The sequence below is a fragment of the Salmo salar genome, chromosome ssa09 (genome assembly GCF_905237065.1).
Source record: "Salmo salar chromosome ssa09, Ssal_v3.1, whole genome shotgun sequence".
In the NCBI taxonomy this organism is placed as follows: Eukaryota; Metazoa; Chordata; class Actinopteri; order Salmoniformes; family Salmonidae; genus Salmo; species Salmo salar.
Window position 1 is genome coordinate 20402793 of NC_059450.1, and position 24735 is coordinate 20427527.

Here is a 24735-nt window from a genome sequence, read left to right on the forward strand (position 1 = left end):
ATCTCGCAGCCACTCCAGATAGATAAATTCAGTTGTTGCTTTTTATGTTGAGCACATCACGACAAAGCGTACGCATCCTAGCCAGCATGGTCCTCTCATACACCTCTTATTCTCCTCCAGACAGGGCTAATGAAGAGAGAGAGTGGGCTTCACTGACTGCAGCAGCTAAATTGGTATCAGTACAGGGTGGCCGTGATCCATCTGATGCCCACATAGAGAATCTATCTAGCTCTGTGCAGCTTGCCTTGCCTTACCTTCTGAAAATAGAACAGTTCTATCTGTCTCTCACTCAACACAGCCCCCCTGTTGTCAAGCTCTCTGTCTAACAACTTTCACATTTTAGTAGCTTGGCTTTGCCTCAGACACAGACGGAAAGAGTGCAGATGAATGGATGCAGCTTGGAAGTGAGTGATTGACTGTGATTTTGGCTCAGATTAAGGACTGTGTTGGTGGTGAAATGTGAAGAAAAAATCACTTCCATGCAGTCCTTTTCAAATCTCTCTGTGTCACCATGTAAGTGGAGAAACTTTGTAAAGTGCTAACCAAGCAAAATTGACACAGTAGCAGCAGGGCAACTCTTCTTCCAGTGCCACCACTCCCACTTTAACTATTCTGTTGTCGTTCATTACCCCACATGCAAAAAGGGTTCACTATAGCATTTCTTCCCCAATTACCGTGCAGGGATAAAGTCAGGGGACCTTATTAGACTACAGACCCTCTGGAGTCCCACTGGTACTCAGGATGCAGATGGTGTAGGATGTGTTTGTTTGGCCTAAGTGCTTTGAAGAATACAGATGTAGGATCTTAATTTGAGCCAGTTTTCTGTAGCAGGAAAATGCAGCAACAGGAAATGCAGCAACAGGAAATGTTAATTATTATGTGGATTATAATTAATGGAAATTTTTGAAAAAGTTGATACATTTTACGTTAGGGCAAATCAAGTCATTTTAAAGTGGAAATTACAAACTATAGAAGCCTTTTTAGACCATGAATACAAGTGTCAAGTTTGATTAGTCGTATGTACAGGATACACATGGTATACACCGTTCAACAAAATGCTGACTTGCAGGTTCCTTCTGGACAATGCAACAACAATAAGGAATAATAAAAGATAAGAATACGAAAGTAAAGTAAATGGCTCAGTAGAATACATTTTTGCATAAGTATAATACAGGAAAGCACAATTTATAGTCCAATATTTACACATGTTTTGGGGAAGGGGGGGATTGGGGGCAAGTGTTAAAATTGTGCGCTATTTAGCTATCATAATAAGAGCCGTGGGCCGAGACAGCAGAGTGCTCGGTCACCCATTGTTTTTAGGCGTGTCTTTGAAGTCTTTGATCATTTGACTGGAGTGATCAAATTATAAACCTTCATCTGTAGCAGTTGTTTTCAATAGATGGACTGCAGTTTTAGTGAATGAGATCCAAAGCATTGGTCTTGATATAGGATATTATAGGGTTACTTGTTTCTATCCTGGAATTGCTCATGCTTTTCAAGTACATCTGTCATTGCATATAATTGTGTCTCTTGAAATTAATCTTAGTTCTAAAAGTGAACCATTCATTGTGACTAAGGGATTGAAATGGTTGTTTGTGTTGTCTGCACTCATGCAACCCATTGAGTCTGTAACAACAGATGATTGCATGGGAGGATGTTTTTCTGGTATTCGTGATGTTTCTCTTCATCCCTGTGTTTCAAAGGGGAGTGCTGACTACTGACTAGATTATCCCTCTCTACAGGCCTGATCGGTAATTGTAAATTGAGTCTATCTGGCTCTATTCCCATGTAGGGAGAAATTCAACAAACTTTTAATTGCTCCGTTCCCCTCGTCTCTATGAACGTTGCCATGGAAACTAAAGCCCATGTAGACCCTCCTCTTCCTTCCCATTCTCCCACTACCCGCCTATATTAAATCAAATGAAATGAAATCAAATTGTATTTGTCACATGCGCTGAATACAACAGGTGTAGACCTTACAGTGAAATGTTCACTTACAAGCCCTTAACCGACAAGCAGTTTTAAGAAAAATAAGTGTTATGAAAGTATTTACTAAAATAAACTGAAGTAAAAAATTATTACATAAAAAATATATACACAGGGGGACTGGTACAGGCCAGTCGAGGTAATTGGGTCAAACCGGCCGTGATCGGGAGTCCAATAGGGCAGCGCACAATTGGCCCAGCATCGTCCGGGTTAGGGGAGGGTTTGGCCGGGGTAGGCCATCATTGTAAAATAATAATTTATTCTTAACTGACTTGCCTAGTTAAATAAAGGATTTCAATAAGCAAAATAAAAAAATAATTAAGGTAATATGTACATGTAGGTAAAGTGACTATGGGGGGGTAGGGGGGGGTTAATGTAAATAGTCCGGGTAGCCTTTTGATTAGCTGTTCAGGAGTCTTATGGCTTGGGGGTGGAAGCTGTTGAGAAGCCTTTTTGTCCTAGACTTGGCGCTCCGGTACCGCTTGCCGTGCGGTTGCAGAGAGAACAGTCTATGACCAGGGTGGCTGGAGTCTTTGACAATTTTTAGGGCCTTCCTCTGACACCGCCTAATATAGAGGTCCTGGATGGCAGGAAGCTTGGACCCAGTGATGTACTGGGCTGAACCACTACCTTCTGTAGTGCCTACCAGGTGGTGATGCAACCAGTCAGGTTGTTCTCGATGATGCCTCTGTATACATTTTGAGGATCTGAGGACCCATACAAATCTTTTCAGTCTCTTGAAGGGGAATAGGCATTGTCACGCCTTCTTCATGACTGTCTTGATGTGTTTGGACCAAGATAGCTTGTTGGTGATGTGGAAACCAAGGAACTTGAAGCTCTCAACCTGCTCCACTACAGCCCCGTCGATGAGAATGGGGGCGTGCTCAGCCCTCCTTTTGCTGTAGTCCACGATCATCTCCTTTGTCTTGATCACTTTGAGGGAGAGGTTGTTGTCCTGGCACCACACTGCCAGTGTTGTGTCGTTGGCAAAATGAATGATGGTGTTGGAGTCGTGCTTGGCCATGCAGTCATGGGTGAACAGGGAGTACAGGAGGGGACTGAACACACACCCCTGAGGTGACCCGTGTCGAGGATCAGCGTGGCAGACGTGTTTTTACCTACCCTTACCACCTGGGGGTGGCCTGTCAGGAAGTTCAGGATCGAGTTGCAGAAGGAGGTGTTTAGTCCCAGGGTCTTCAGCTTAGTAATGAGCTTTGAGGGCACTATGGTGTTGAACGCTGAGTTGTAGTCAATGAATAGCATTCTCACGTAGGTGTTCCTTTTGTCCAGGTGGGAAAAGGCAGTGTGGAGTGCAATAGAGATTGCGTCATCTGGGAATCTGTTGGGGCGGTATAAAAATTGGAGTGGGTCTAGGGTTTCTGGGATAATGGTGTTGATGTGAGCCATGACCAGCATTTCAAAGCCCTTCATAGCTACAGATGTGAGTGCTACGGGTCGGTAGTCATTTAGGCATGTTACCTTGGTGTTCTTGGGCACAGGGACTATGGTGGTCTGCTTGAAACGTGTTGGTATTACAGACTCGGTCAGGGACAGGTTGAAAATGTCAGTGAAGACACTTGCCAGTTGGTCAGCGCATGCTCGGAGAACACGTCCTGGTAATCCGTCTTGTGAATGTTGACCTGTTTAAAGGTTTTAGTCACATCGGCTACGGAGAGCGTGATCACACAGTCGTCCGGAACAGCTGGCATTCTCAGGCATGCTTCAGTGTTACTTGCCTCGAAGCGCACATAGAAGTCATTTAGCTCATCTGGTAGACATGTGTCACTGGGCAGCTCTCGGCTGTGCTTCCCTTTGTAGTCCGTAATAGTTTGCAAGCCCTGCCACATCTGACGAGCGTCGGAACCGGTGTAGTAGGATTCAATCTTAGTCCTGTATTGACATTTTGCCTGTTTGATGTTTTGTCGGAGGGCATAGCAGGATTTCTTATAAGCGTCCAGGTTAGAGTCCCGCTCCTTGAAAGCAGCAGTTCTACCCTTTAGCTCAGTGAGGATGTTGCCTGTAATCTATGGCTTCTGGTTGGGGTATATACATACGGTCACTCTGGGGACGACATCATCGATGCACTTATTGATGAAGCCAGTGACTGATGTGGTGTACTCCTCAACGCCGTCAAAATAATATTTTATTTAACTAGGCAAGTCAGTTAAAAACAAATTCTTATTTACAATGACGGCCTACCCCGGCCAAACCCTCAAGACGCTGGGCCAATTGTGCGCCGCCCTACGGGACTCCCGATCACGTTCGGTTCTGATACAGTCCAGGATCGAACCAGGGTTCGAACCAGGGTCTGTAGTGATGCCTCTAGCACTGAGATGCAGTGTCTTAGACCGCTGCGCCGATCGGGAGTTGAAATATTATATTCCAGTCTGTGCTAGCAAAACAGTCATGTAGCTTTGCATCTGCGTCATCTGACCACTTCCGTATTGAGCGAGTCACTGGTACTTCCTGCTTTAGTTTCTGCTTGTAAGCAGGAATCAGGAGGATAGAGTTATGGTCAGATTTGCCAAATGGAGGGCGAGGGAGAGCTTTGTTCGTGTCTCTGTGTGTGGAGTAAAGGTGGTCTAGAGTTTTTTTCCCTCTGGTTGCTCTTGTAACATGCTGATAGAAATTAGGTCAAACGGATTCAAGTTTCCCTGCATTAAAGTCCCCGGCCACTAGGAGAGCCGCCTCTGGATGAGCATTTTCTTGTTTGCTTATGGCCTTATACAGCTTGTTGAGTGCGGTCTTAGTGGCAGCATTGGTTTGTGGTGGTAAATAGACAGCTACGAAAAATGTAGATGAAAACTCTCTTGGTAAATGGTGTGGTCTATACAGTGAGGGGAAAAAGTATTTGATCCCCTGCTGATTTTGTACGTTTGCCCACTGAAAAAGAAATGATCAGTCTATAATTTTAATGGTATGTCAAAAATGTTATAAATTGATTTGCATTTTAATGAGGGAAATAAGTATTTGACCCCTTCTCAGTCAGAAAGGTTTTTGGCTCCCAGGTGTCTTTTATACAGGTAATGAGCTGAGATTAGGAGCACACAGGCAACAAAGGAGTGGCTCAAGAAGAAGCGCATTAAGGTCCTGGAGTGGCCTAGCCAGTCTCCCAGACCTTAATCCCATAGAAAATCTGTGGAGGGATCTGAAGGTTCGAGTCAGCCTCAAAACCTTAATGACTTGGAGAAGATCTGCAAAGAGGAGTGGGACAAAATCCCTCCTGAGATGTGTGCAAACCTGGTGGCCAACAACAAGAAACGTCTGACCTCTGTGATTGCCAACAAGGGTTTTGCCACCAAGTACTAAGTCATGTTTTGCAGAGGGGTCAAATACTCAGGTCCCTCATTAAAATGCAAATCAATTTATAACATTTTTGACATGCGTTTTTCTGGATTTTTTGTTGTTATTCTGTCTCTCACTGTTCAAATAAACCTACCATTAAAATTATAGACTGATCATTTTTTTGTCAGTGGGCAAACGTTCAAAATCAGCAGGGGATCAAATACTTTTTTCCCTCACTGTAGCTTATCATAAGATACTCTCTCAGGCTAGCAAAACCTTGAGACCTCCTTAATATTAGATTTTGTGCACCAGCTGTTATTGACAAATAGACACAGACCACTACCCCTTGTCTTACCGGAGGCAGCTGTTCTATCTTGCCGATGCTCAGAAAACCCAGCCAGCTGTATGTTATCCATATCGTCGTTCAGCCACGTCTCGGTGAAACGTAAGATTTTACCGTTTTTAATGTCCCGTTGGTAGGATAGTCTTGATTGGAGCTCATCCAGTGTATTATCCAATCACGTTGGCTAATAGGACTGATGGTAGAGGCGGTTTACCCACTTGCCGTCGGATCCTTACAAGGCAACCCGACCTACATCCCCAATATTTCTGTCTCTTCTTCATGACGGGGATTTGGGCCTTGTCTGGTGTCTTTAGTAAGTCCTTTGCGTCCGACTCGTTAAAGAAAAAATCTTGGTCTAGTACGAGGTGAGGAATCACTGTCCTAATATCTAGAAACTATTTTTGGTCATAAGAGACAGTGGCAGAAACATTATGTACAAAATAAGTTACAAATAATGCGAAAAACCACAAGCACAATTGGTTAGGAGCCCGTAAAACGTCAGCCATCTCCTCCGGCGCCATTATTAGTCTCTTATTAGTCTCTTTAACAAGGGAGCTCCAACTAGCCCAAGCAGGAAACTCCCATTGCCATCAACACTTTGACCATGTAGGCCTTGGTTCTGAATGTCACGATCGTCGTAAGAACTGGACCATGGCGCAGCGTACGTAGTGTTCCACATCTTTATTATAAAGTGAAACTTCAGCAAATACAAAAACAATAACCGAACAAACGAAACGTGAAGCAAGTGAAGTGCTCACAGGCAACTACACATAAACAAAACAAGATCCCACACAACACAGTGGGGAAATGGCTGCTTAAATATGATCCACAATCAGAGACAACGATAAACAGCTGCCTCTGATTGGGAACCATACCAGGCCAACATAGAAATAGAACAACCTAGATTACCCACCCTAGTCACACCCCGACCTAACCAACAGAATAAAAGGCTCTCTATGGTCAGGGCGTGACACTGAATCACACACATACTTACACTTGGGCTTTTCCTGTGGATCTCGGCCCCAGTAGGCCTGCAGGCTGAACAGTCAATCAAGCTGCAGCTAATTGGGTCTTTTTCAGTATGCTGCACCTCTGCCCCATTTTACTAGAGCAGGCTCAGAATGTTGAATGACCACTGAGGTTACTGGCTGAAAAGTTAACAATGAAAACTGCTGATGCCCTGCCTGTGGCAATGTGAAGGTACTACAGATGAACTGTCTGAGCAGAGTATGTGACTCAGACTCACTTCTAAAAGTTTGGCCTGTCGCTGTAACAATGTCTGGATTAGATTTTTATAAGAATAAATACATTTTCAACATACTGAGTATTGAAGAAACAAGGTTGAAGCGGTCTTAGCTGTGGAAACATGGCTGAGCCCAATGCCCCCCCTGAAATGAGTTACCTTATGCTACAGTGCATGATCATAACTTCCTCCTGCTTTGTGTGCCAACCTTACAGTTAAACAACCACAACCCAAAGACTCTCATCAGAACAATGAAACAGCAAGGACGTGGTAGAATATGGATTGACCAGGATTTGAGTGATTATGCTTTTTCTCCACGCTGAAAGATTCATTTTGATGTGTTTGCAGTACAATCCAGGCTTTCCAGTGATCAAAAGGATGAGCTATGTTGATGGAGGAAAATGGCTTCAGTGAGGTGTAAAATGATCCGCTTGGTAACAGGAACATACTGTCATAAAACACTGAAAACATACACATAACTGAGATGTATCCTGTTGAGAAATATCATGGGACTATTTCCAATACACATTCATCAATTAATGCATTTCTGTTTTCAAGACATTCTACATTGTTGATATATCAGCAGGAAAAAGAGTAATGGCTTGAGCAGGTACTTGGGTTTCGTAATGACTGCCTAAAGCACTAGAATAGAGCAAATGGAGGGAGGTATGTGTGAGTGTAAAGTATACTGTATGTGTGTATTTGGTTTCTCTAGTTTTGGCCTTTCCAGTCATTGCTTGTCCTGCTGCATGTGAGGGTTGTCCCAGTAGCTGTCACAGTTTCTCTCCCTGGTGAAACAAATCCAGGAGAGGCTCCCTAACACCCGGAGCCCCCTCTTCATGATTAGACCTGCAGCAGGCCCCCCTCTGGACCATAGAGGGTATAGGGAGACTCTTTCTACCCCAGCAGCCCTCATTCACACCTGCATCCCTAGAGCAGACCAGACCAGCTGGCACCAAGCTAGATATCAGCTTGCTATTCCCACAGTGTGATGCCTGGCTGGTCCTAGGAGAAAAAAATGTATGTTTGACTTCTTGCCTAAAAGTTACTTGCTCCATAAACAGTTCATTGTGATGGCTTTGGACTGTTAGAAAGCATGCACTAATCCATATGAAGATATCCAGAGCAAGTCAGAAGAATGTACTGGGTCTGTGAACTCTCACTGCACGTAGGAAGAGTTTACACTTATCCAATATGCACTTATCAGAAGTCTATTCTATATTTCAAACTGTTGGACTCTGCTCATATGTTAATTGAGCAGTACAGAGAACCTCATTTAGCAGAAAGTAGGTCAGAAAACAGTCTTAAAAGTTTTCCGATTGGCCATCATGACTTTCACAGCCATAAATGTCAATGACGAGTGTGTCTGTGGAGGTGACGGCTGTTGAATCATTAATGCTCTATTACAGCCTTATACATTTTTTATCAAGGCCTCATTTTGGGACTTTTCTGCTTTTATTATCTTATTATTAGCTTGTCTAGGACCATTTACAGATTTAAGGTACTGTAGTTAGTATTAGTCACAATTTGAGTAAATGCTCTTGTCATGACCGGTATTTAAACACATCCTGGTTGGTGGAAATGTAGTTCTTTCTCGTATCCAGTAATAGCTCCCTACAGACATTATTTCAACTGAAACCACTGTTTCAATGAAATAGAAACTCCAGTTGGTAATCGAAACCACACAGATTACACGGTACCACAAGTCCTCATGGTGTTTCTGTGTTTATAAATTGAGCCTCTTCTAGCATCATTAGGCTTCTGTAGGTCCAAACAGACACTCTCACATGTGCCTGACCCTGTCACCTCCACTGGGCCTTCACACTCCACTCTGTAATGACTGGTCAGGGAGCGTCCCGGGGCGTCTGGCTGAGTGAAATGGTGGCACTCCCCTGACAGCAGCATGGGCCCTCAGTAGCCTCACTGATAAGAGAGATTGTTGACAACGGGGCCCAGCATACACACACACACATCTATAAACGCGATTGCCGTTTATAGAGCTCAATGCAGAGGGGTAAAGTGCTGTTATCGCCTGCTAGCAGGAATGTCCAGCTCTCAAAGCCCTCCACACCAAGCTGCAAACACCATTAGCTTCCATAGCGAAAAGATACGGCAAGGTTCTGTACCCCTGCCAAGTACTTCGTGTCCACTGTCATCCTATAGGGAGATAATGAGTTATTTTAAATGCTGTTATGGAGTTCAAGGTCCATTATTACACAAGAACAAAATAACTCATTCCTTTCACTGACTCTCTCAGGGTGTGTGGAGTGGCACTGCATTGTACCAAATGGAAATGGTTTCCAAGCTTTTTCCCCAATGTTTTGTCTCAAGGATTGTATTCAAACACAGGAAGGCAGTAAATATGGTTGGACTGATTGTGCCATTCTAAAATATCTCTGCTCACAACACACAGGCTAAAGACAGGAATGTTACTGTAGCATACTGTAAAATCTTTGTTTCTTCTCTCTGAAAATAGAGTTGATGCAGTGTGGTATCTCTCTCTCTCTCTCTCTCTCTCTCTCTCTCTCTCTCTCTCTCTAAGAGCAGTCTGTGAAGAGGTATCAACAGCACAGCAACAGCACAGTCTGTGTAAAGGCAGTAATTCTCTGTGGATGAGCTTTCATTTAATAATTCATATGAAGACACGCATGGTGAGAGAATTGTAATTGTCTTGCCTCACTATTTCTCCTCCTCTCCTCTGTCTGAAACATTATGGGGCTATTATTAAATCCATACGCATCTCAAATGTGTTGCTCAGGTATATATTTTTTGGTTCCAAGATGGCGTAGCAGTCAGACGTCTTTGTCTTTGTCTTGTCTCGTCCCATGTATATATCTTTTTATATACACTGCTCAAAAAAATAAAGGGAACACTTAAACAACACATCCTAGATCTGAATGAAATAAATAATCTTATTAAATACTTTTTTCTTTACATAGTTGAATGTGCTGACAACAAAATCACACAAAAATAATCAATGGAAATCCAATTTATCAACCCATGGAGGTCTGGATTTGGAGTCACACTCAAAATTAAAGTGGAAAACCACACTACAGGCTGATCCAACTTTGATGTAATGTCCTTAAAACAAGTCAAAATGAGGCTCAGTAGTGTGTGTGGCCTCCACGTGCCTGTATGACCTCCCTACAACATCTGGGCATGCTCCTGATGAGGTGGCGGATAGCCTCCTGAGGGATCTCCTCCCAGACCTGGACTAAAGCATCCGCCAAGTCCTGGACAGTCTGTGGTGCAACGTGGCATTGGTGGATGGAGCGAGACATGATGTCCTAGATGTGCTCAATTGGATTCAGGTCTGGGGAACGGGCGGGCCAGTCCATAGCATCAATGCCTTCCTCTTGCAGGAACTGCTGACACACTCCAGCCACATGAGGTCTAGCATTGTCTTGCATTAGGAGGAACCCAGGGCCAACCACACCAGCATATGGTCTCACAAGGGGTCTGAGGATCTCATCTCGGTACCTAATGGCAGTCAGGCTACCTCTGGCGAGCACATGGAGGGCTGTGCGGCCCCCCAAAGAAATGCCACCCCACACCATGACTGACCCACCGCCAAACCGGTCATGCTGGAGGATGTTGCAGGCAGCAGAACGTTCTCCACGGCATCTCCAGACTCTGTCACGTCTGTCACGGGCTCAGTGTGAACCTGCTTTCATCTGTGAAGAGCACAGGGCACCAGTGGCGGCGAATTTGCCAATCTTGGTGTTCTCTGGCAAATGCCAAACGTCTTGCACGGTGTTGGGCTGTAAGCACAACCCCCACCTGTGGACGTCGGGCCCTCATACCACCCTCATGGAGTCTGTTTCTGACCGTTTGAGCAGACACATGCACATTTGTGGCCTGCTGGAGGTCATTTTGCAGGGCTCTGGCAGTGCTCCTCCTGCTCCTCCTTGCACAAAGGTGGAGGTAGCGGTTCTGCTGCTGGGTTGTTGCCCTCCTACGGCCTCCTCCACGTCTCCTGATGTACTGGCCTGTCTCCTGGTAGCGCCTCCATGCTCTGGACACTACGCTGACAGACACAGCAAACCTTCTTGCCACAGCTCGCATTGATGTGCCATCCTGGATGAGCTGCACTACCTGAGCCACTTGTGTGGGTTGTAGACTCCGTTTCATGCTACCACTAGAGTGAAAGCACCGCCAGCATTCAAAAGTGACCAAAACATCAGCCAGGAAGCATAGGAACTGAGAAGTGGTCTGTGGTCTCTACCTGCAGAACCTCTCCTTTATTGGGGGTGTCTTGCTTATTGCCTATAATTTCCACCTGTTGTCTATTCCATTTGCACAACAGTATGTGAAATGTATTGTCAATCAGTGTTGCTTCCTAAGTGGACAGTTTGATTTCACAGAAGTGTGATTGACTTGGAGTTACATTGTGTTGTTTAAGTGTTCCCTTTATTTTTTTGAGCAGTATATTTTCTTTGCATTCTTTTTAATATTTTTCCTAAACCTCAACTTCAAAATACTCTCCTGCAACCCGCCTCACCCAATGTGGTGTGGATCTGTTTTCTTTCTAAAGTATTTCTATTTACCTCCGAACTGGAATACCTCAACTGAAGCTAGCTAGCTAACTAGCTACCAGCTATCAGCTATCAGTCAGCTAACCACTGCTAGCGGTCATCAGCTAACCTTTAGCTCGGAAAGCTCTCGCCAGTTCGTACAACGCGTTTCAAACCAGAGCATACCGGACCTATTTTTCTCTCCATATCCCTGGATTCCTACCGCAAACTCTGAACCTTTTCATCTGGATCATCGCAGCTAGCTAACCGCAATCCGGGTTGACTACTCCTGGCTAACGTTTCCGTCCCAGAACTAGCACCAACTAGCCTGGAGCTAGCCCATGCTAGACCCATCTCCCGGGTAGGGCTCCTGGGCTACTCCTGAAGCCCACTCCTCGGCTACAATATCCGGACCCCTTCTACTGCTGGTACGGGGCACGGAACCCTGCCAATCCTTCAACTGGAATACCGACATAATCTGCCCGAGGATCCCAACAGGCCCCTCAGGCGCGACGTCCCCTGAAGGCCCATTCTGCTAACCGTGGCCTGCTAGCTATCTAGAGCATATTGGACTGTTAGCTGATCCATCGGCCAGTTTCTTGGACCACTATACCCATTTTGCCAATTGGACTTGGACCCCTCTGCTACTTGGAACCCTACTAATTCCACGACTGGTCTATCGACGTCACCGCACAAGGAGGCAAAAACAGACTTTCCCCCATCGCGACGTCCATCTAAGGCCCTTATGCTAGCTTGCTAGCCCCGGCCTGCTAACTGCTAGCTTGCTAGGCCCGGCCTGCTAACTGTCTGAATCGCCGTGTCCCCAGCCAGCCCAACCACTCACTGGACCCATACGGTAACTTGGCTACGCATGCCTCTCCCTAATATCAATAAGCCTTGTCCATTACTGTCCTGGTTAGTGATTACTGTCTTATTTCACTGTAGAGCCTCTAGCCCTGCTCAATATGCCTTAACCAACCATGTTGTTCCACCTTCCACATATGCGATGACATCACATGGTTTAAATATCTCTAGAGACTGTATCTCTCTCATTATTACTCAATGCCTAGGTTTACCTCCAATGTACTCTCTTCCTACCATACCTTTGTCTGTACATTATGCCTTGAATCTATGCTATCGTGCTCAGAAACCTACTCCCTTTACTCTCTGTTCCGAACGTGCTAGACGGCCAGTTCTTATAGCATTTAGCCGTACCCTTATCCAGCTTCTCCTCTGTTCCTCTGGTGATGTAGAGGTTAATCCAGGACCTGCAGTGCCTAGCTCCACTCCTACTCCCCAGGTGCTCTCATTTGTTGACTTCTGTAACCGTAAAAGCCTTGGTTTCATGCATGTTAACATTAGAAGCCTACTCCCTAAGTTTGCTTTATTCACTGCTTTAGCACATTCTGCCAACCCGGATGTCTTAGCCGTGTCTGAATCCTGGCTTAGGAAAACCACCAAAAATCCTGAAACTTCCATCCCTAATGATAACATTTTCCGCCAAGATAGAACTGCTAAAGGGGGCGGTGTTGCAATCTACTGCAGAGAGAGCCTGCAGAGTTCTGTCTTACTATCCAAGTCTGTACCAAAACAATTCGAGCTTCTACTTCTAAAAATTCATCTTTCCAGAAACAAGTCTCTCACTGTTGCCGCTTGCTATAGGCCACCCTCTGCCCCAGCTGTGCCCTGGACACCATATGTGAATTGATTGCCCCCATCTATCTTCTGAGCTCGTGCTTCTAGGTGACCTAAACTGGGACATGCTTAATACCCCGGCCATCCTACAATCTAAGCTTGATGCCCTCAATCTCACACAAATTATCTATGAACCTACCAGGTACAACCCCAAATCTGTAAACATGGGCACCCTCATAGATATCATCCTAACTAACTCACCCTCCAAATACACCTCTGCTGTTTTCAACCAAGATCTCAGCGATCACTGCCTCATTGCCTGCATCCGTAATGGGTCTGCGGTCAAACGACCACCCCTCATCACTGTCAAATGCTCCCTAAAACACTTCAGCCAACAGGCCTTTCTAATCGACCTGGCCGGGATATCCTGGAATGACATTGACCTCATCCCGTCAGTAGAGGATGCCTGGTTATTCTTTAAAAGTGCCTTCCTCACCATCTTAAATAAGCATGCTCCATTCAAAAAATGTATTACCAGGAATAGATTTTGCCCTTGGTCCACTCAAGACTTGTCTGCCCTTGACCAGCACAAAAACATCCTGTGGCGTTCTGCATTAGCATCGAATAGCCCCCGTGATATGCAACTTTTCAGGGAAGTTAGGAACCAATATATATACTCAGGCAGTTAGGAAAAAGGCTAGCTTTTTCAAACAGAACTTTGCATCCTGTAGTACAAACTCAAAAAGGTTCTGGGAAACTGTCCATGGAGAATAAGAGCACCTCCTCCAAGCTGCCCACTGCACTGAGGCTAGGAAACACTGTCACTACCGATAAATCCACAATAATTTTTCTACGGCTGGCCATGCTGGCTACCCCTACCCCGGTCAACAGCCCTGCGCTCCCCACAGCAACTCGCTTTCGACTCAGTCAATCACAACATTCTTATTGGCAGACTCAACAGCCTCGGTTTCTCAAATGATTGCCTCGCTTGGTTCACCAACTACTTCTCCGATAGAGTTCAGTATGTCAAATCGAAGGACCCGTTGTCCGGAACCTCTGGCAGTCTCTATGGGGGTGCCACAGGGTTCAATTCTCGGGCTGACTCTCTTCTCTGTATACATCAATGATGTCGCTCTTGCTGCTGGTGATTCTTTGATCCACCTCTACGCAGACGACACCATTCTGTATACCTATGGCCCTTCGTTGGACACTGTGTTAACCAACCTCCAGATGAGCTTCAATGCCATTCAACTCTCCTTCCGTGGCCTCCAACTGCTCTTAAATGCAACTAAAACTTAATGCATGTTCTTCAACCGATCGCTGCCCGCACCTGCCGGCCCGTCCAGCATCACTATTCTGGACGGTTCTGACTTAGAATATGTGGACAACTACAAATACCTAGGTGTCTGGTTAGACTGTTAACTCTCATTCCAGACTCACATTAAACATCTCCAATCCCAAATTAAATCTAGAATCGGCTTCCTATTTTGCAACAAAGCATCCTTAACTCATGCTACCAAACATACCCTCGTAAAACTGACCATCCTACCGATCATCGACTTCGGCGATGTCATTTACAAAATGGCCTCCAACACTCTACTCAACAAATTGGATGCAGTCTATCACAATGCCATCCGTTTTGTCACCAAAGCCCCATATACTACCCACCACTGCGACCTGTATTCTCTCGTTGGCTGGCCCTCGCTTCATACTCGTCGCCAAACCCACTGGCTCCAGGTCATCTACAAGTCTCTGCTAGGTAAGGCCCCACCTTATCTCAGCTCACTGGTCACCATAGCAGCACCCACCCGTAGCACACGCTCCAGCAGGTATATCTCACTGGTCACCCTCAAAGCCAATTCTTCCTTTGGCCAGTTCTCTGCTGCCAATGACTGGAACGAACTGCAAAAATCTCTGGAGCTGGAGACTCTTACCTCCCTCACTAGCTTTAAGCACCAGCTGTCGGAGCAGCTCACAGTTCACTGCACCTGTACATAGCTCATCTGTAAATAGCCCATCCAATCTACTTCATCCCCATACTATATTTATTTATTTATTTATCTTGGTCCTTTGCACCCCAGTATCTCAATTTGCACATTCATCCTCTGCACATCCTACCATTCCAGTGTTTAATTGCTATATTGTAATTACTTTGCCACCATGGCCTATTTATTGCCTTACCTCTCTTATCCTACCTCATTTGCACATGCTGTATATAGATTTTCCTACTGTATTATTGATTGCATGTTTGTTTATTCCATGTGTAACTCTGTGTTGTTATATGTGTCAAACTGCTTTGCTTTATCTTGGCCAGGTCGCAGTTGCAAATGAGAACTTGTTCTCAACTAGCCTACCTGGTTAAATAAAGGTGAAATATATATATTTTTTATATATATATATATATATATAACTAGATGTGCAGTATTCTGGCCAATCCAATTCACACGCCAAGGACAGTAAAGTAAGACTACACAGCTTTTCAACAAGTGTAAACATTGCTCGCTAATTCAACAACCAGGAGGAACAATCCCAACTTAGTAGACCCATCAGCATGTCTGTCTATGGCTATCATCTCCTTGCCAACCAGCTAAGTGTTAAGTAGATGACGCAGACCCACAAATCGTCCATTTTATATAAAACACTTAGCTGGTTGGCAAGGAGATGATAGCCATAGACAGACATGCTGATGGGTCTACTAAGTTGGGATTGTTCCTCCTGGTTGTTGAATTAGCGAGCAATGTTTACACTTGTTGAAAAGCTGTGTAGTCTTACTTTACTGTCCTTGGCGTGTGAATTGGATTGGCCAGAATAGTGCACATCTAGTTGTCCTTGTGAGTTCACAGTACCGAGGCATGCCGTGCAACTGCAACCTGCTGCAACCACTGAGGAGAGGAGGCAGTTGGCTCTTGGTGCGCTTGCTTGCTCAGAGATGAAATTCTGAAGCTAAGGAGGCTGATGGATCGACTTCACACGTGCAAATGTGTCAGTTTAAATGATGGATGAGAGGAAGAGAAGGGGGTCAGGAACATGCTGGAATGGCAGTGGCACACAACAGAGAATTGCTTGACTTTACCACTGTTCCCTATAGGGCTCTATACAAATGACTGATAAAGAGTGTTTTCTGATGGTTGCTGTCTCCTGACTACCATGCCATCTCCCATTTAACAGTGCAGATAAATACAGATTACCTTTCTGAGATGGGGAAGTGAAGGGAGCAGCCAAATCATATATGCTTTGCACACAATCAGGCTTTTGAATTCATCCAAGCATAATCAGCTTTGTTACAGTCAGTGTGTGCATGTGTGTTTGTGTGCTTGCCACAAAATTAAGGATTTAATGGCCAGTGAGCACAGGGTGAGGTGGGCTCTGGATAACACTGAGTGTACTAAATCATTTGGTGTGAATTTCTGGTCTGAGTCCATCAGTCCAGGCTGTGGTGCTTGGGAGCCTTGTGGTGTGACATTGGGAGATCAGGTCTTACGCACTAATCCTAGTCACATCATACCTGACCTGACATATAGAGACTGTAAAAACCAGGCCAAGGTTTTCACACCACATAGCCCTTATTAAGCTTCTCCACCTTAACGCAAACCTCTGCTGCATGGAGCTATAAATGTGTGCATAATGTGTCAGTGCGAGTGATATTGGCTGACTGTAGAGTGAGGGGAATTGTTTTCCAGAGGGCGTGTGTGTATGTTTGCATGGAGGAGTGTGGTTTCCTGTCTTTGTAATGAGTCGTGAGTTGCGAGCACGGTGCGGCCATGCCTAATTTTAGGCTGCTGATGTGTGATGTGGTGGGGTGCTCGTTGCCTGCCGTGCGTTTGAGGTGTGATGTTTATCTTAGCCTCTGAGGGATCACTCTGTCTCCCCATTGGAGGGCCTTGTTACCGTGGGAACTGTGGGGCTCAATAAACAGACCCTTTTTTGCAGGCCACAGCACACACACAAGTAATCCCCATCACCATTGGATTATAATATGAAAATGAATACTTTTTATGGAGAAACTGTGGATGTTTTAGTTCATGCTCTAACCCTGATCACTTGTGTTGTTTCTCCTCTCCCTGTTAGATTGAAGATGTCATTATGCGGATACAGGATGAGAAGGCAGGAGGGGTGGCCATCCGAACTGTCAAGAGCTTCCTGTCCAAGATCCCCAGTGTGGTATCAGGTGTGTGTGTGTGTGTGTGTGTGTGTGTGTGTGTGTGTGTGTGTGTGTGTGTGTGTGTGTGTGTGTGTGTGTGTGTGAGAGGCAGAGAGGCAGAGAGTGGCAGAGAGGCAGAGAGAGAGAGAGAGAGAGAGAGAGAGAGAGAGAGAGAGAGAGAGAGAGAGATATGACTCAGTGTGGCTCAACAGAGAGAGAGGAGTCAGAATTATTAAAGAAAATATGACCTTTCAGGCTCATTTGAATTGCTGCCTCTGCAGATTGGGACAGATGAGGCAGTCTCAGCCCGTAAGGTTTTGGCAGAGAAGCCTAATGTGATGTCTGGTGTGTCGCTGCCCTTGTCATTATGCAGTGTGGCTGGTTGTGTGTTGGGTGACATGGTTTAAGGGGGCAGTGTGAGTGAGTAAGACAGTTCTGGCTGGTGTATGTGTGTTAGCTTGTGAGTCAACAGAGTCAACAGTATCTATGGGGCTGGTGGGGAGTGGGTGGGGGGATGCTCTCTGAGTGTGACTCACCCCCTCATATGTCTCCCTAGGCCTGCTGTGTCACACTTCACTCTCTCAGTCTCACTCCTCACTGCCAAGTGCTAACATTATGCCAAATATGTTGCTATCCAGGAGTTAGACAAAAGACCTGGTTTCCTGCCTATTGTTAGTCCAAGATCACATTGTTCCATTTGAATTGTTCCTGCAAACACCTGCTCCCCCATGCCACATTCAGCCTTAGCCAAGGGCATTTGTATTTGTATTTATTATGGATCCCCATTAGCTGCTGCCAAGGCAGCAGCTACTCTTCCTGGGGTCTAGTAAAAAGTAAGGCAATAATAGACATTGTAATTTTTAAACACTAAAATACATTTTGCAACAGATTTCAAAATACATTAAGTATGTGCCCTCGGGTCACTACTCTACTATAACACACAATCCAGGTGTACGTGTGTGTATAGTGTGTATGTTTTGTGGGTTTGTACATGAGTGTATAGTGTGTATGTTATGTGTGTTTATTTGTATGCTCTGTTTATTTGTACGCTCTGGATAAGAGCGTCTGCTAAATGACTTAAATGTAAATGTAAATGTAATGTTTGTTTGTATGTGTGTTTGTACCTGTGTGTTTCCCTCTTCACAGTCCCTACTGTTCCATAAGGTGTATTTTTAAAATCTTTTTAAAAATCAGATTTTACTGCTTGTGTGAGATACTTGATGTGGAATAGAGTTCCATGTAGCCATGGCTCTATGTACTACTGTGCGCCTCCCATAGTCTGTTCTGGACTTGGGGATTGTGAAGAGACCTCTGGTGGCATGTCTTGTGGAGTATGCATGGGTGTCTTAGCTGTGTACTAGTAGTTTAAACAGACAACTCGGTTCATTCAACATGTCAATACTTCTTACAAAAACAAGTAGTGATGAAGTCAATCTCTCCTCTACTTTGAGCCACGAGAGATTGGCATGCATATTATTAATGTTAGCTCTATGTGCACATTTAAGGGCCAGCCGTGCTGCCCTGTTCTGGGCCAGTTGTAATTTCCCCAAGTCCCATTTTATGGCACTTGCCCACACGACTGGGCAGTAGTCCAGGTGCAACAAAACTTGGGACCCGCCTTGTTGATATTGTTGTTAAGAAGGCAGAGCAGTGCTTTATTTTAGACGTATTATGGACAGACCTCTCCCAATCTTAGCTACTGTTGCATCAATATCTTTTGACCATAACAATTCACAATCCAGGGTTACTCCAAGCAGTTTAGTCTCCTCAACTTGCTCAATTTCCACATTACTCATTGCAAGATTTTGTTGAGCTTTAGGGTTTAGTGAATGATTTGTCCCAAAAACAATGCTTTTAGTTTTTGAAATATTTAGGACTAACTTATTTCTTGCCACCCATTCTGAAACGGACTGCAGCTCTTTGTTAAGTGTTGCAGTGATTTCACTCGCTGTAGTAGCTGACGTGTACAGTGTTGAGTCATCCACACACATACAGTAGACACACAGGCTTTACTCAGAGCCAGTGGCAGGTCATACGTAAAGATTGAGAAAAGTAAAGGGCCTGGACAGCTGCCCTGGAGAATGTTGTTAATTTATTTACTGTAAAATAGCATTGTATCTGATCAAACACTATTTTTTCCAAAAGTTACAAAGGTTTGATAACAGGATGATTGGTCGACTATGTCAGTATTGTAGCTGTGGTGTAAGCTAAAAGTAATAGATTGTTAAGGGGAGACCAGTTCAAGGACTGTTGCAGCTTTTGTGTAGAGGTTTTCTGTGTGTACAACGCTATTTCAATGTCACTGTCAACCATTCTTCTCTTTTGAATACCAGGAGCAGACATTGTGCTGTGGCTGGTGAAAAACCTTTCAATTGAGGACTCAGGTATGCCTGCTATGTACACAGCCATATTTCACAGGGATTGACCACTGTTCTCAGTCTCTACTCAAGCATTAAAAAGGGAAGCCATTTTTCTCTACTCAGCGTTAGTATCCTGTTCTCGCTCCTGCAGCTGAAGCCATCCATTTAGGGAGCCTGATTGCTGCCCAGGGCTACCTCTTCCCCATCTCCGACCACGTCCTCACTCTCAAAGATGATGGGACCTTATACCGCTTCCAGGTAAACTACCATGGTATTTTCAGGCACCAGTATACCTACCATCCTTAGTGGTCCTAAACTGGATTTACTGTCCAAACCACCATCCATAACATGTGTCATGACCATTATCACATGAAGGCAAAGGAGTGGATAAATGATCCCTGTGAACTGTCCAGAACAGAACAGTAGCCTCATTACCTTGTGGCTGGTAACTGTACGCTCTAAAGCAGAAATAACCAGGGAAGAATATGTTCTAACAGAGCCACTGATGTGAGAGATTTCTCTAGTAGTCTGATCCTCACTATACAGGTCAAGCGTTGTAATCAGTCTGTACCCACCGCTTTGGAAATGTTTGCCTAATCAGTCTCCTCTCACTGCCGTAATTTACTCCCTTAACCTGTGGTTAAATCACTTGAGATATGGTTGAGTATTATCACTATGTAATAAATATAGATATCAATATTGCTATAATAGATTATACCAATTGGAGAGGCACAATGTACAGTGTTGCAGATCTACTCACAGCATCCTGCAATCTGGTGTAGGGTAGTGTGTACACTTATTACTATGTAAATAGTTCGGGTGGCCATTTGATTAATTGTTCAGCAGTCTTATGGCTTGGGGGTAGAAGCTGTTAAGGAGCCTTTTGTACATAGACTTGGCGCTCAGGTACCGCTTGCCGTGTGGTAACAGAGAGAACAGTCTATGACTTGGGTGACATGGGGACTTTGACAATTTTTTGGGCCTTCCTCTGACACACCTAGTATAGAGGTCCTGGATGGCAGGAAGTTTGGCCCCAGTGATGTATTGGGCTGTACGCACTACCCTCTGTAGTGCCTTACGGTCGGATACCGAGCAGTTTCCATACCAGGTGGTGATGCAACTGGTCAGGATGCTCTCGATGGTGCAGCTGTATAACATTTTGATGATCTGGGGACCCATGCCAAATCTTTTCAGTGTCCTGAGGGGGAAAAGGTGTTGTTGCGCCCTCTTCACGACTGTCTTGTTGTGTTTGGACCATGATAGTCTGTTGGTGATGTGGTGGTGCTCCTTGGTGGTGGTTTCTTGCTCGTTTCTGCTGAGTTTGGATGGTCCCTCGTGGACTGCTCGTTTGGGTTGTGTCCCTGGTTACTCTGTCTGCTGGCTCTTCCTTTCCTTGAAGAAGGTTAGCTTAAATGCACCATTCAGGCTACACTAGCTCTTTAAGGACTAAGCCTCCTTCTGAGCCTGTTTAGTACATGGGCTCTTCCGTCCCAATTTCTGTACTGGATTACAGGTACTATTCCCTAAAATGTATTTTCCCTAACTTATCAGTTCACCAGTTCTTTCCATTAAAAGTGAAGGTCCAGGCCCTGTGGTCAGCCTGCTGGAGATGGAGGTCCTTCTCCCTCCTCAAAAGAGGTCCAGCGGGACAAGAGGATAAGAGCTATGACAGAGAGAGAGAGGAGCACTGCTTTTTCTAGTCCCGTGAGGTCACATGGTGTGGCACCTAGGTGTGAAGGGCCACTTTTATGAACTTTTATCGTAAAGAGAGAAAGAATGAATTGAGAGAGAGAATAGCCATAATATGACATTTTAAATGTCTCTATTCCTTTGAAATGTTTGTGAGTGTAATGTTTACTATTCATTTTTTACTTTTGTTTATTATCAATTTCACTTGCTTTAGGAAAGGGGGAAACCTAGTTGTCCAACTGAATGTATTCAACTGGAATGTGTCTTCTGCATTCAAGCCAACCCCTCTAAATCAGAGAGGTGCAGGGGGCTGCCTTAATTGACATCCATGTCTTCGGCGCCCGGGGAACAGTGGGTTAACTGCCTTGCTCAGGGGCAGAACGACAGATTTCTACCTTGTCAGCTCAGGAATTCGATCCAGCAACCTTCCAGTTACTGGCCCAACGCTCTAACCACTAGGCTACCTGCCTCCCCATATGGGGCAATGTAAACATATGTTTCCCATGCCAATAAAGCCCTTTGAATTGAATTGAGAGCTTGGAGGAAGTCAGTAGCCCATAAAAGTTCAGCATTATAGACAGACAGAAAAAGGATGTTCCACAATGTTCAACATAAGACATTAAAACGACACGTCGCTACACTGACATTGCGGTTCCGTCCTCGAGGTAATCTACTGTACAGTCAGGGCCGTGCATCGTGATATACAGTACAGTACAGTATGTTACAGTGTAGTGGAGGCTGAATGGTTCCTGGTCCTGCTAAAAGGCTCCAGAAGAATGAGTCACTATGGCTGACTGATTAGCAGGCTAATCCCAGCTGGGAGCAGCTCTCTTTGGGAATCGTTGGGCTGGCACTCCTCTCTTCCTCTGCACTTGTCCTGTGTCACCCACCCCTCCCCCTCCTCCCCCCAATCTACCGGAGAGTCCATTTAGCCACACTTCTTTTCACTCAGGTTAAAACACATGATGTCCTTTTTTTCTGGAAGGGGATGTGTGCGTGTGTGTCACTCACATTCAATGGAACTAAAAATACCCTTCCTCTGATGCTATGTCATGGTGCAACAAGCGAGCGTCATCATTGCCATTTAAAAGAGGACCTGCATGACCTGTTGAATATGTTGATTTGTGTCTGTGCCAGCACTGAGGAGTCACAGAGGCTATGTAGGTACACTGCGCTATAAATAGCTGCTGTGTCTTTTTGGAAGCCCCACTTTTAATGACAACTTCCTGCTGTGCTTTGAGACAAATCTGTGATGTTTCAGGGCAAGCAGACTCACATCATAAAATGTTGTTGAAGCAGTTTGGTAATAGACAGAGTAGATGGATCTCTGTTTATCTATCAATCTTCATTCAGTAGCAAAGTATACATTAACCTGTCTGTTAGATGTGTCGATTCTGACACATATTCAGATCTCATTCATCTTGATTTCCTTTTGTTCTGAAACTAATTATGAGTGATGTTGGAGATGAAATATCATGTCGTGGAACATCTCTGTGTTCTAATTCCACCCGTCATTAAGAATGCACGATATATCTGAGAAATCATTTATTTATGCACTATGGAATGAACTGGGAATCTGAAATATCAATTGCAATAGTTGATGAAATATGAATGGAGAATATAGCTACCGTTCTTCCCTAGATAGTTATGCAGAGCACAAGAAGGTCATTGATCATCAGGTCACTCATCTTCTTTTAACTTGTTAATGTTCTTAGAGAGGAAAAGATAGGAACAGAGAGTTTGGATGGTTTGTATTTTCTCCAGCATTTTCGTCTCAACAGAAGTCAGGGCTATGAGTCAGGGTGGACTGGACACAACATGCATATTCAAATCTTCAAAAAAAACTGGGTCTCCGAAATATGTTTAAAACCTCGTTATTTGACATTCAGATCCACATAAAAAGCAATGCTAGCTGAGTGAAACAAAAATAAAATAAACAGTTTACTTCAAACACTGCTGCTAGAGACAGTGTGGGGAAAATTGTCTGCATCAACATTAGGAAAACTATAGAAAGGGCAGATGCTTGGATGTTTAAATGTTCTTAAGATGATGAATACTTTCATGATGTCTCCACTTTCCTCCTCAGGCTCCATACTTCTGGCCCTCTAATTGTTGGGAACCTGAAAACACAGACTATGGTAAGTTAGGTTGGGGTCCCTAGGGGTGGAATTTGAAAAATATTACTGAACTCAGCTCAAAATGTGTCTAAATATTGCCCCCTCCCCCTCCCAGCCAGTCTAGCCTTTAGCCCTGCTCAGTGCAGAGTGTCTGGCACAGACTGTGTCATATCCTCCTGCCTACAGTGTAAACACAGACTATGGATCTGTTGTCTCACACCCATTATTGATTGAGTGGCCCACTCTGTAATGCATCCCACTATCTGTCCAGGAGGATCTCATCTCACCCCCAAGCCTGCAGCGCTAGATTAGCCATCCAGGGTATAGGGGCGTTATTTTGTCACTATGCTACCTGCCGCCCCTGGTGACCCACGGGGCAGCAGGTAGCCTAGTGGTTAGAGTGTTGAACTAGAAGGTTGCTAGATCAAATCCCCGAGCTGACAAGGTAAAAATCTGTTGTTCTGCACCTGAACAAAGCAGGCCATCAGTGTAAATAAGAATTTGTTCTTAACTGACTTGCCTAGTTAAAATATATATATATATATATATATATTGTAAATCTCCAGGCTTTCATGTTTGCGTGACATTTCTCCAGCCTGATAGTGTAAATGACAAAAGATGCCAACGGTCTCATTAAATATTGCTCACCACACTCTGATCAGTAGAGATTTACTCAGGTGGAAACTGACTGGGTGGCATTTGTTTACAAGAGATAAACTACACTCACACAAATGTTGATGCATCATCTGTGGCACTTGTTTGGCAATGTCACAAAAAAAGTCTGCCAGGCAACAGCAAGTAACTGGCTACTTCTCTCCTCTGCAGCCATTTACCTGTGCAAGCGCACCATGCAGAACAAGGCCAGGTTGGAGCTAGCTGACTACGAGGCTGTGAGTGCCCTATTCACCCTACTGGAACTGTCGTCAGTACCCTATCTATACACTACAGACCTGTTAAACAAAGCTATCATCTACACAACTACAGCTTCTCTCAGATCACATGCCCCTGAGCTCTAGTCTATTTCATGCTCTATAGGTTTGGTGGTCGGGTCAGAGTGTTGTTTTCCCCACATTAAAAAAAATAGGTCATTTCAGTGAATATGTGTAGGTACGACAGATTTTTGCTCATCTGCCGAGCAGATGCCATTATTACGTGCAAATTACAACAGCCGTGATATTACTTGCTGATTAAGCTGAGATGGCTAGCTTTATGCAGTAAGAGAGTTATGCATTATAGCAATGTAATTACCCAAGAACCTTCACTGGTTTACTCTCACCCCTCATGTCTCTATGATTGGGGGGTCTTACAGGAGAACCTGGCTCGACTGCAGAGGGCCTTCGCCAGGAAGTGGGAGTTCATCTTCATGCAAGCTGAGGCGCAGGTCAAGTGAGTGGACAGTAACTAGGCAAAAGAACATACACA

The 24735-nt window shown here is 44.7% G+C and overlaps 1 protein-coding gene across 2 annotated transcripts in view; it reads left to right on the top strand.

Moving 5' to 3' along the window:
• The window catches only part of LOC106611071 (regulator of G-protein signaling 6-like), a 54417-nt gene that overhangs the window by 20193 nt on the left and 9489 nt on the right, over window positions 1-24735 (top strand). For both annotated transcript variants that reach the window (XM_014210932.2, XM_014210933.2), the window contains exons 3-8: window positions 17075-17174; window positions 19481-19531; window positions 19659-19765; window positions 23283-23334; window positions 24139-24203; window positions 24623-24699. In XM_014210932.2, coding sequence (XP_014066407.1) covers window positions 17075-17174; window positions 19481-19531; window positions 19659-19765; window positions 23283-23334; window positions 24139-24203; window positions 24623-24699 — 452 coding nt within the window. The remainder of the gene's footprint in view (window positions 1-17074; window positions 17175-19480; window positions 19532-19658; window positions 19766-23282; window positions 23335-24138; window positions 24204-24622; window positions 24700-24735) is intronic.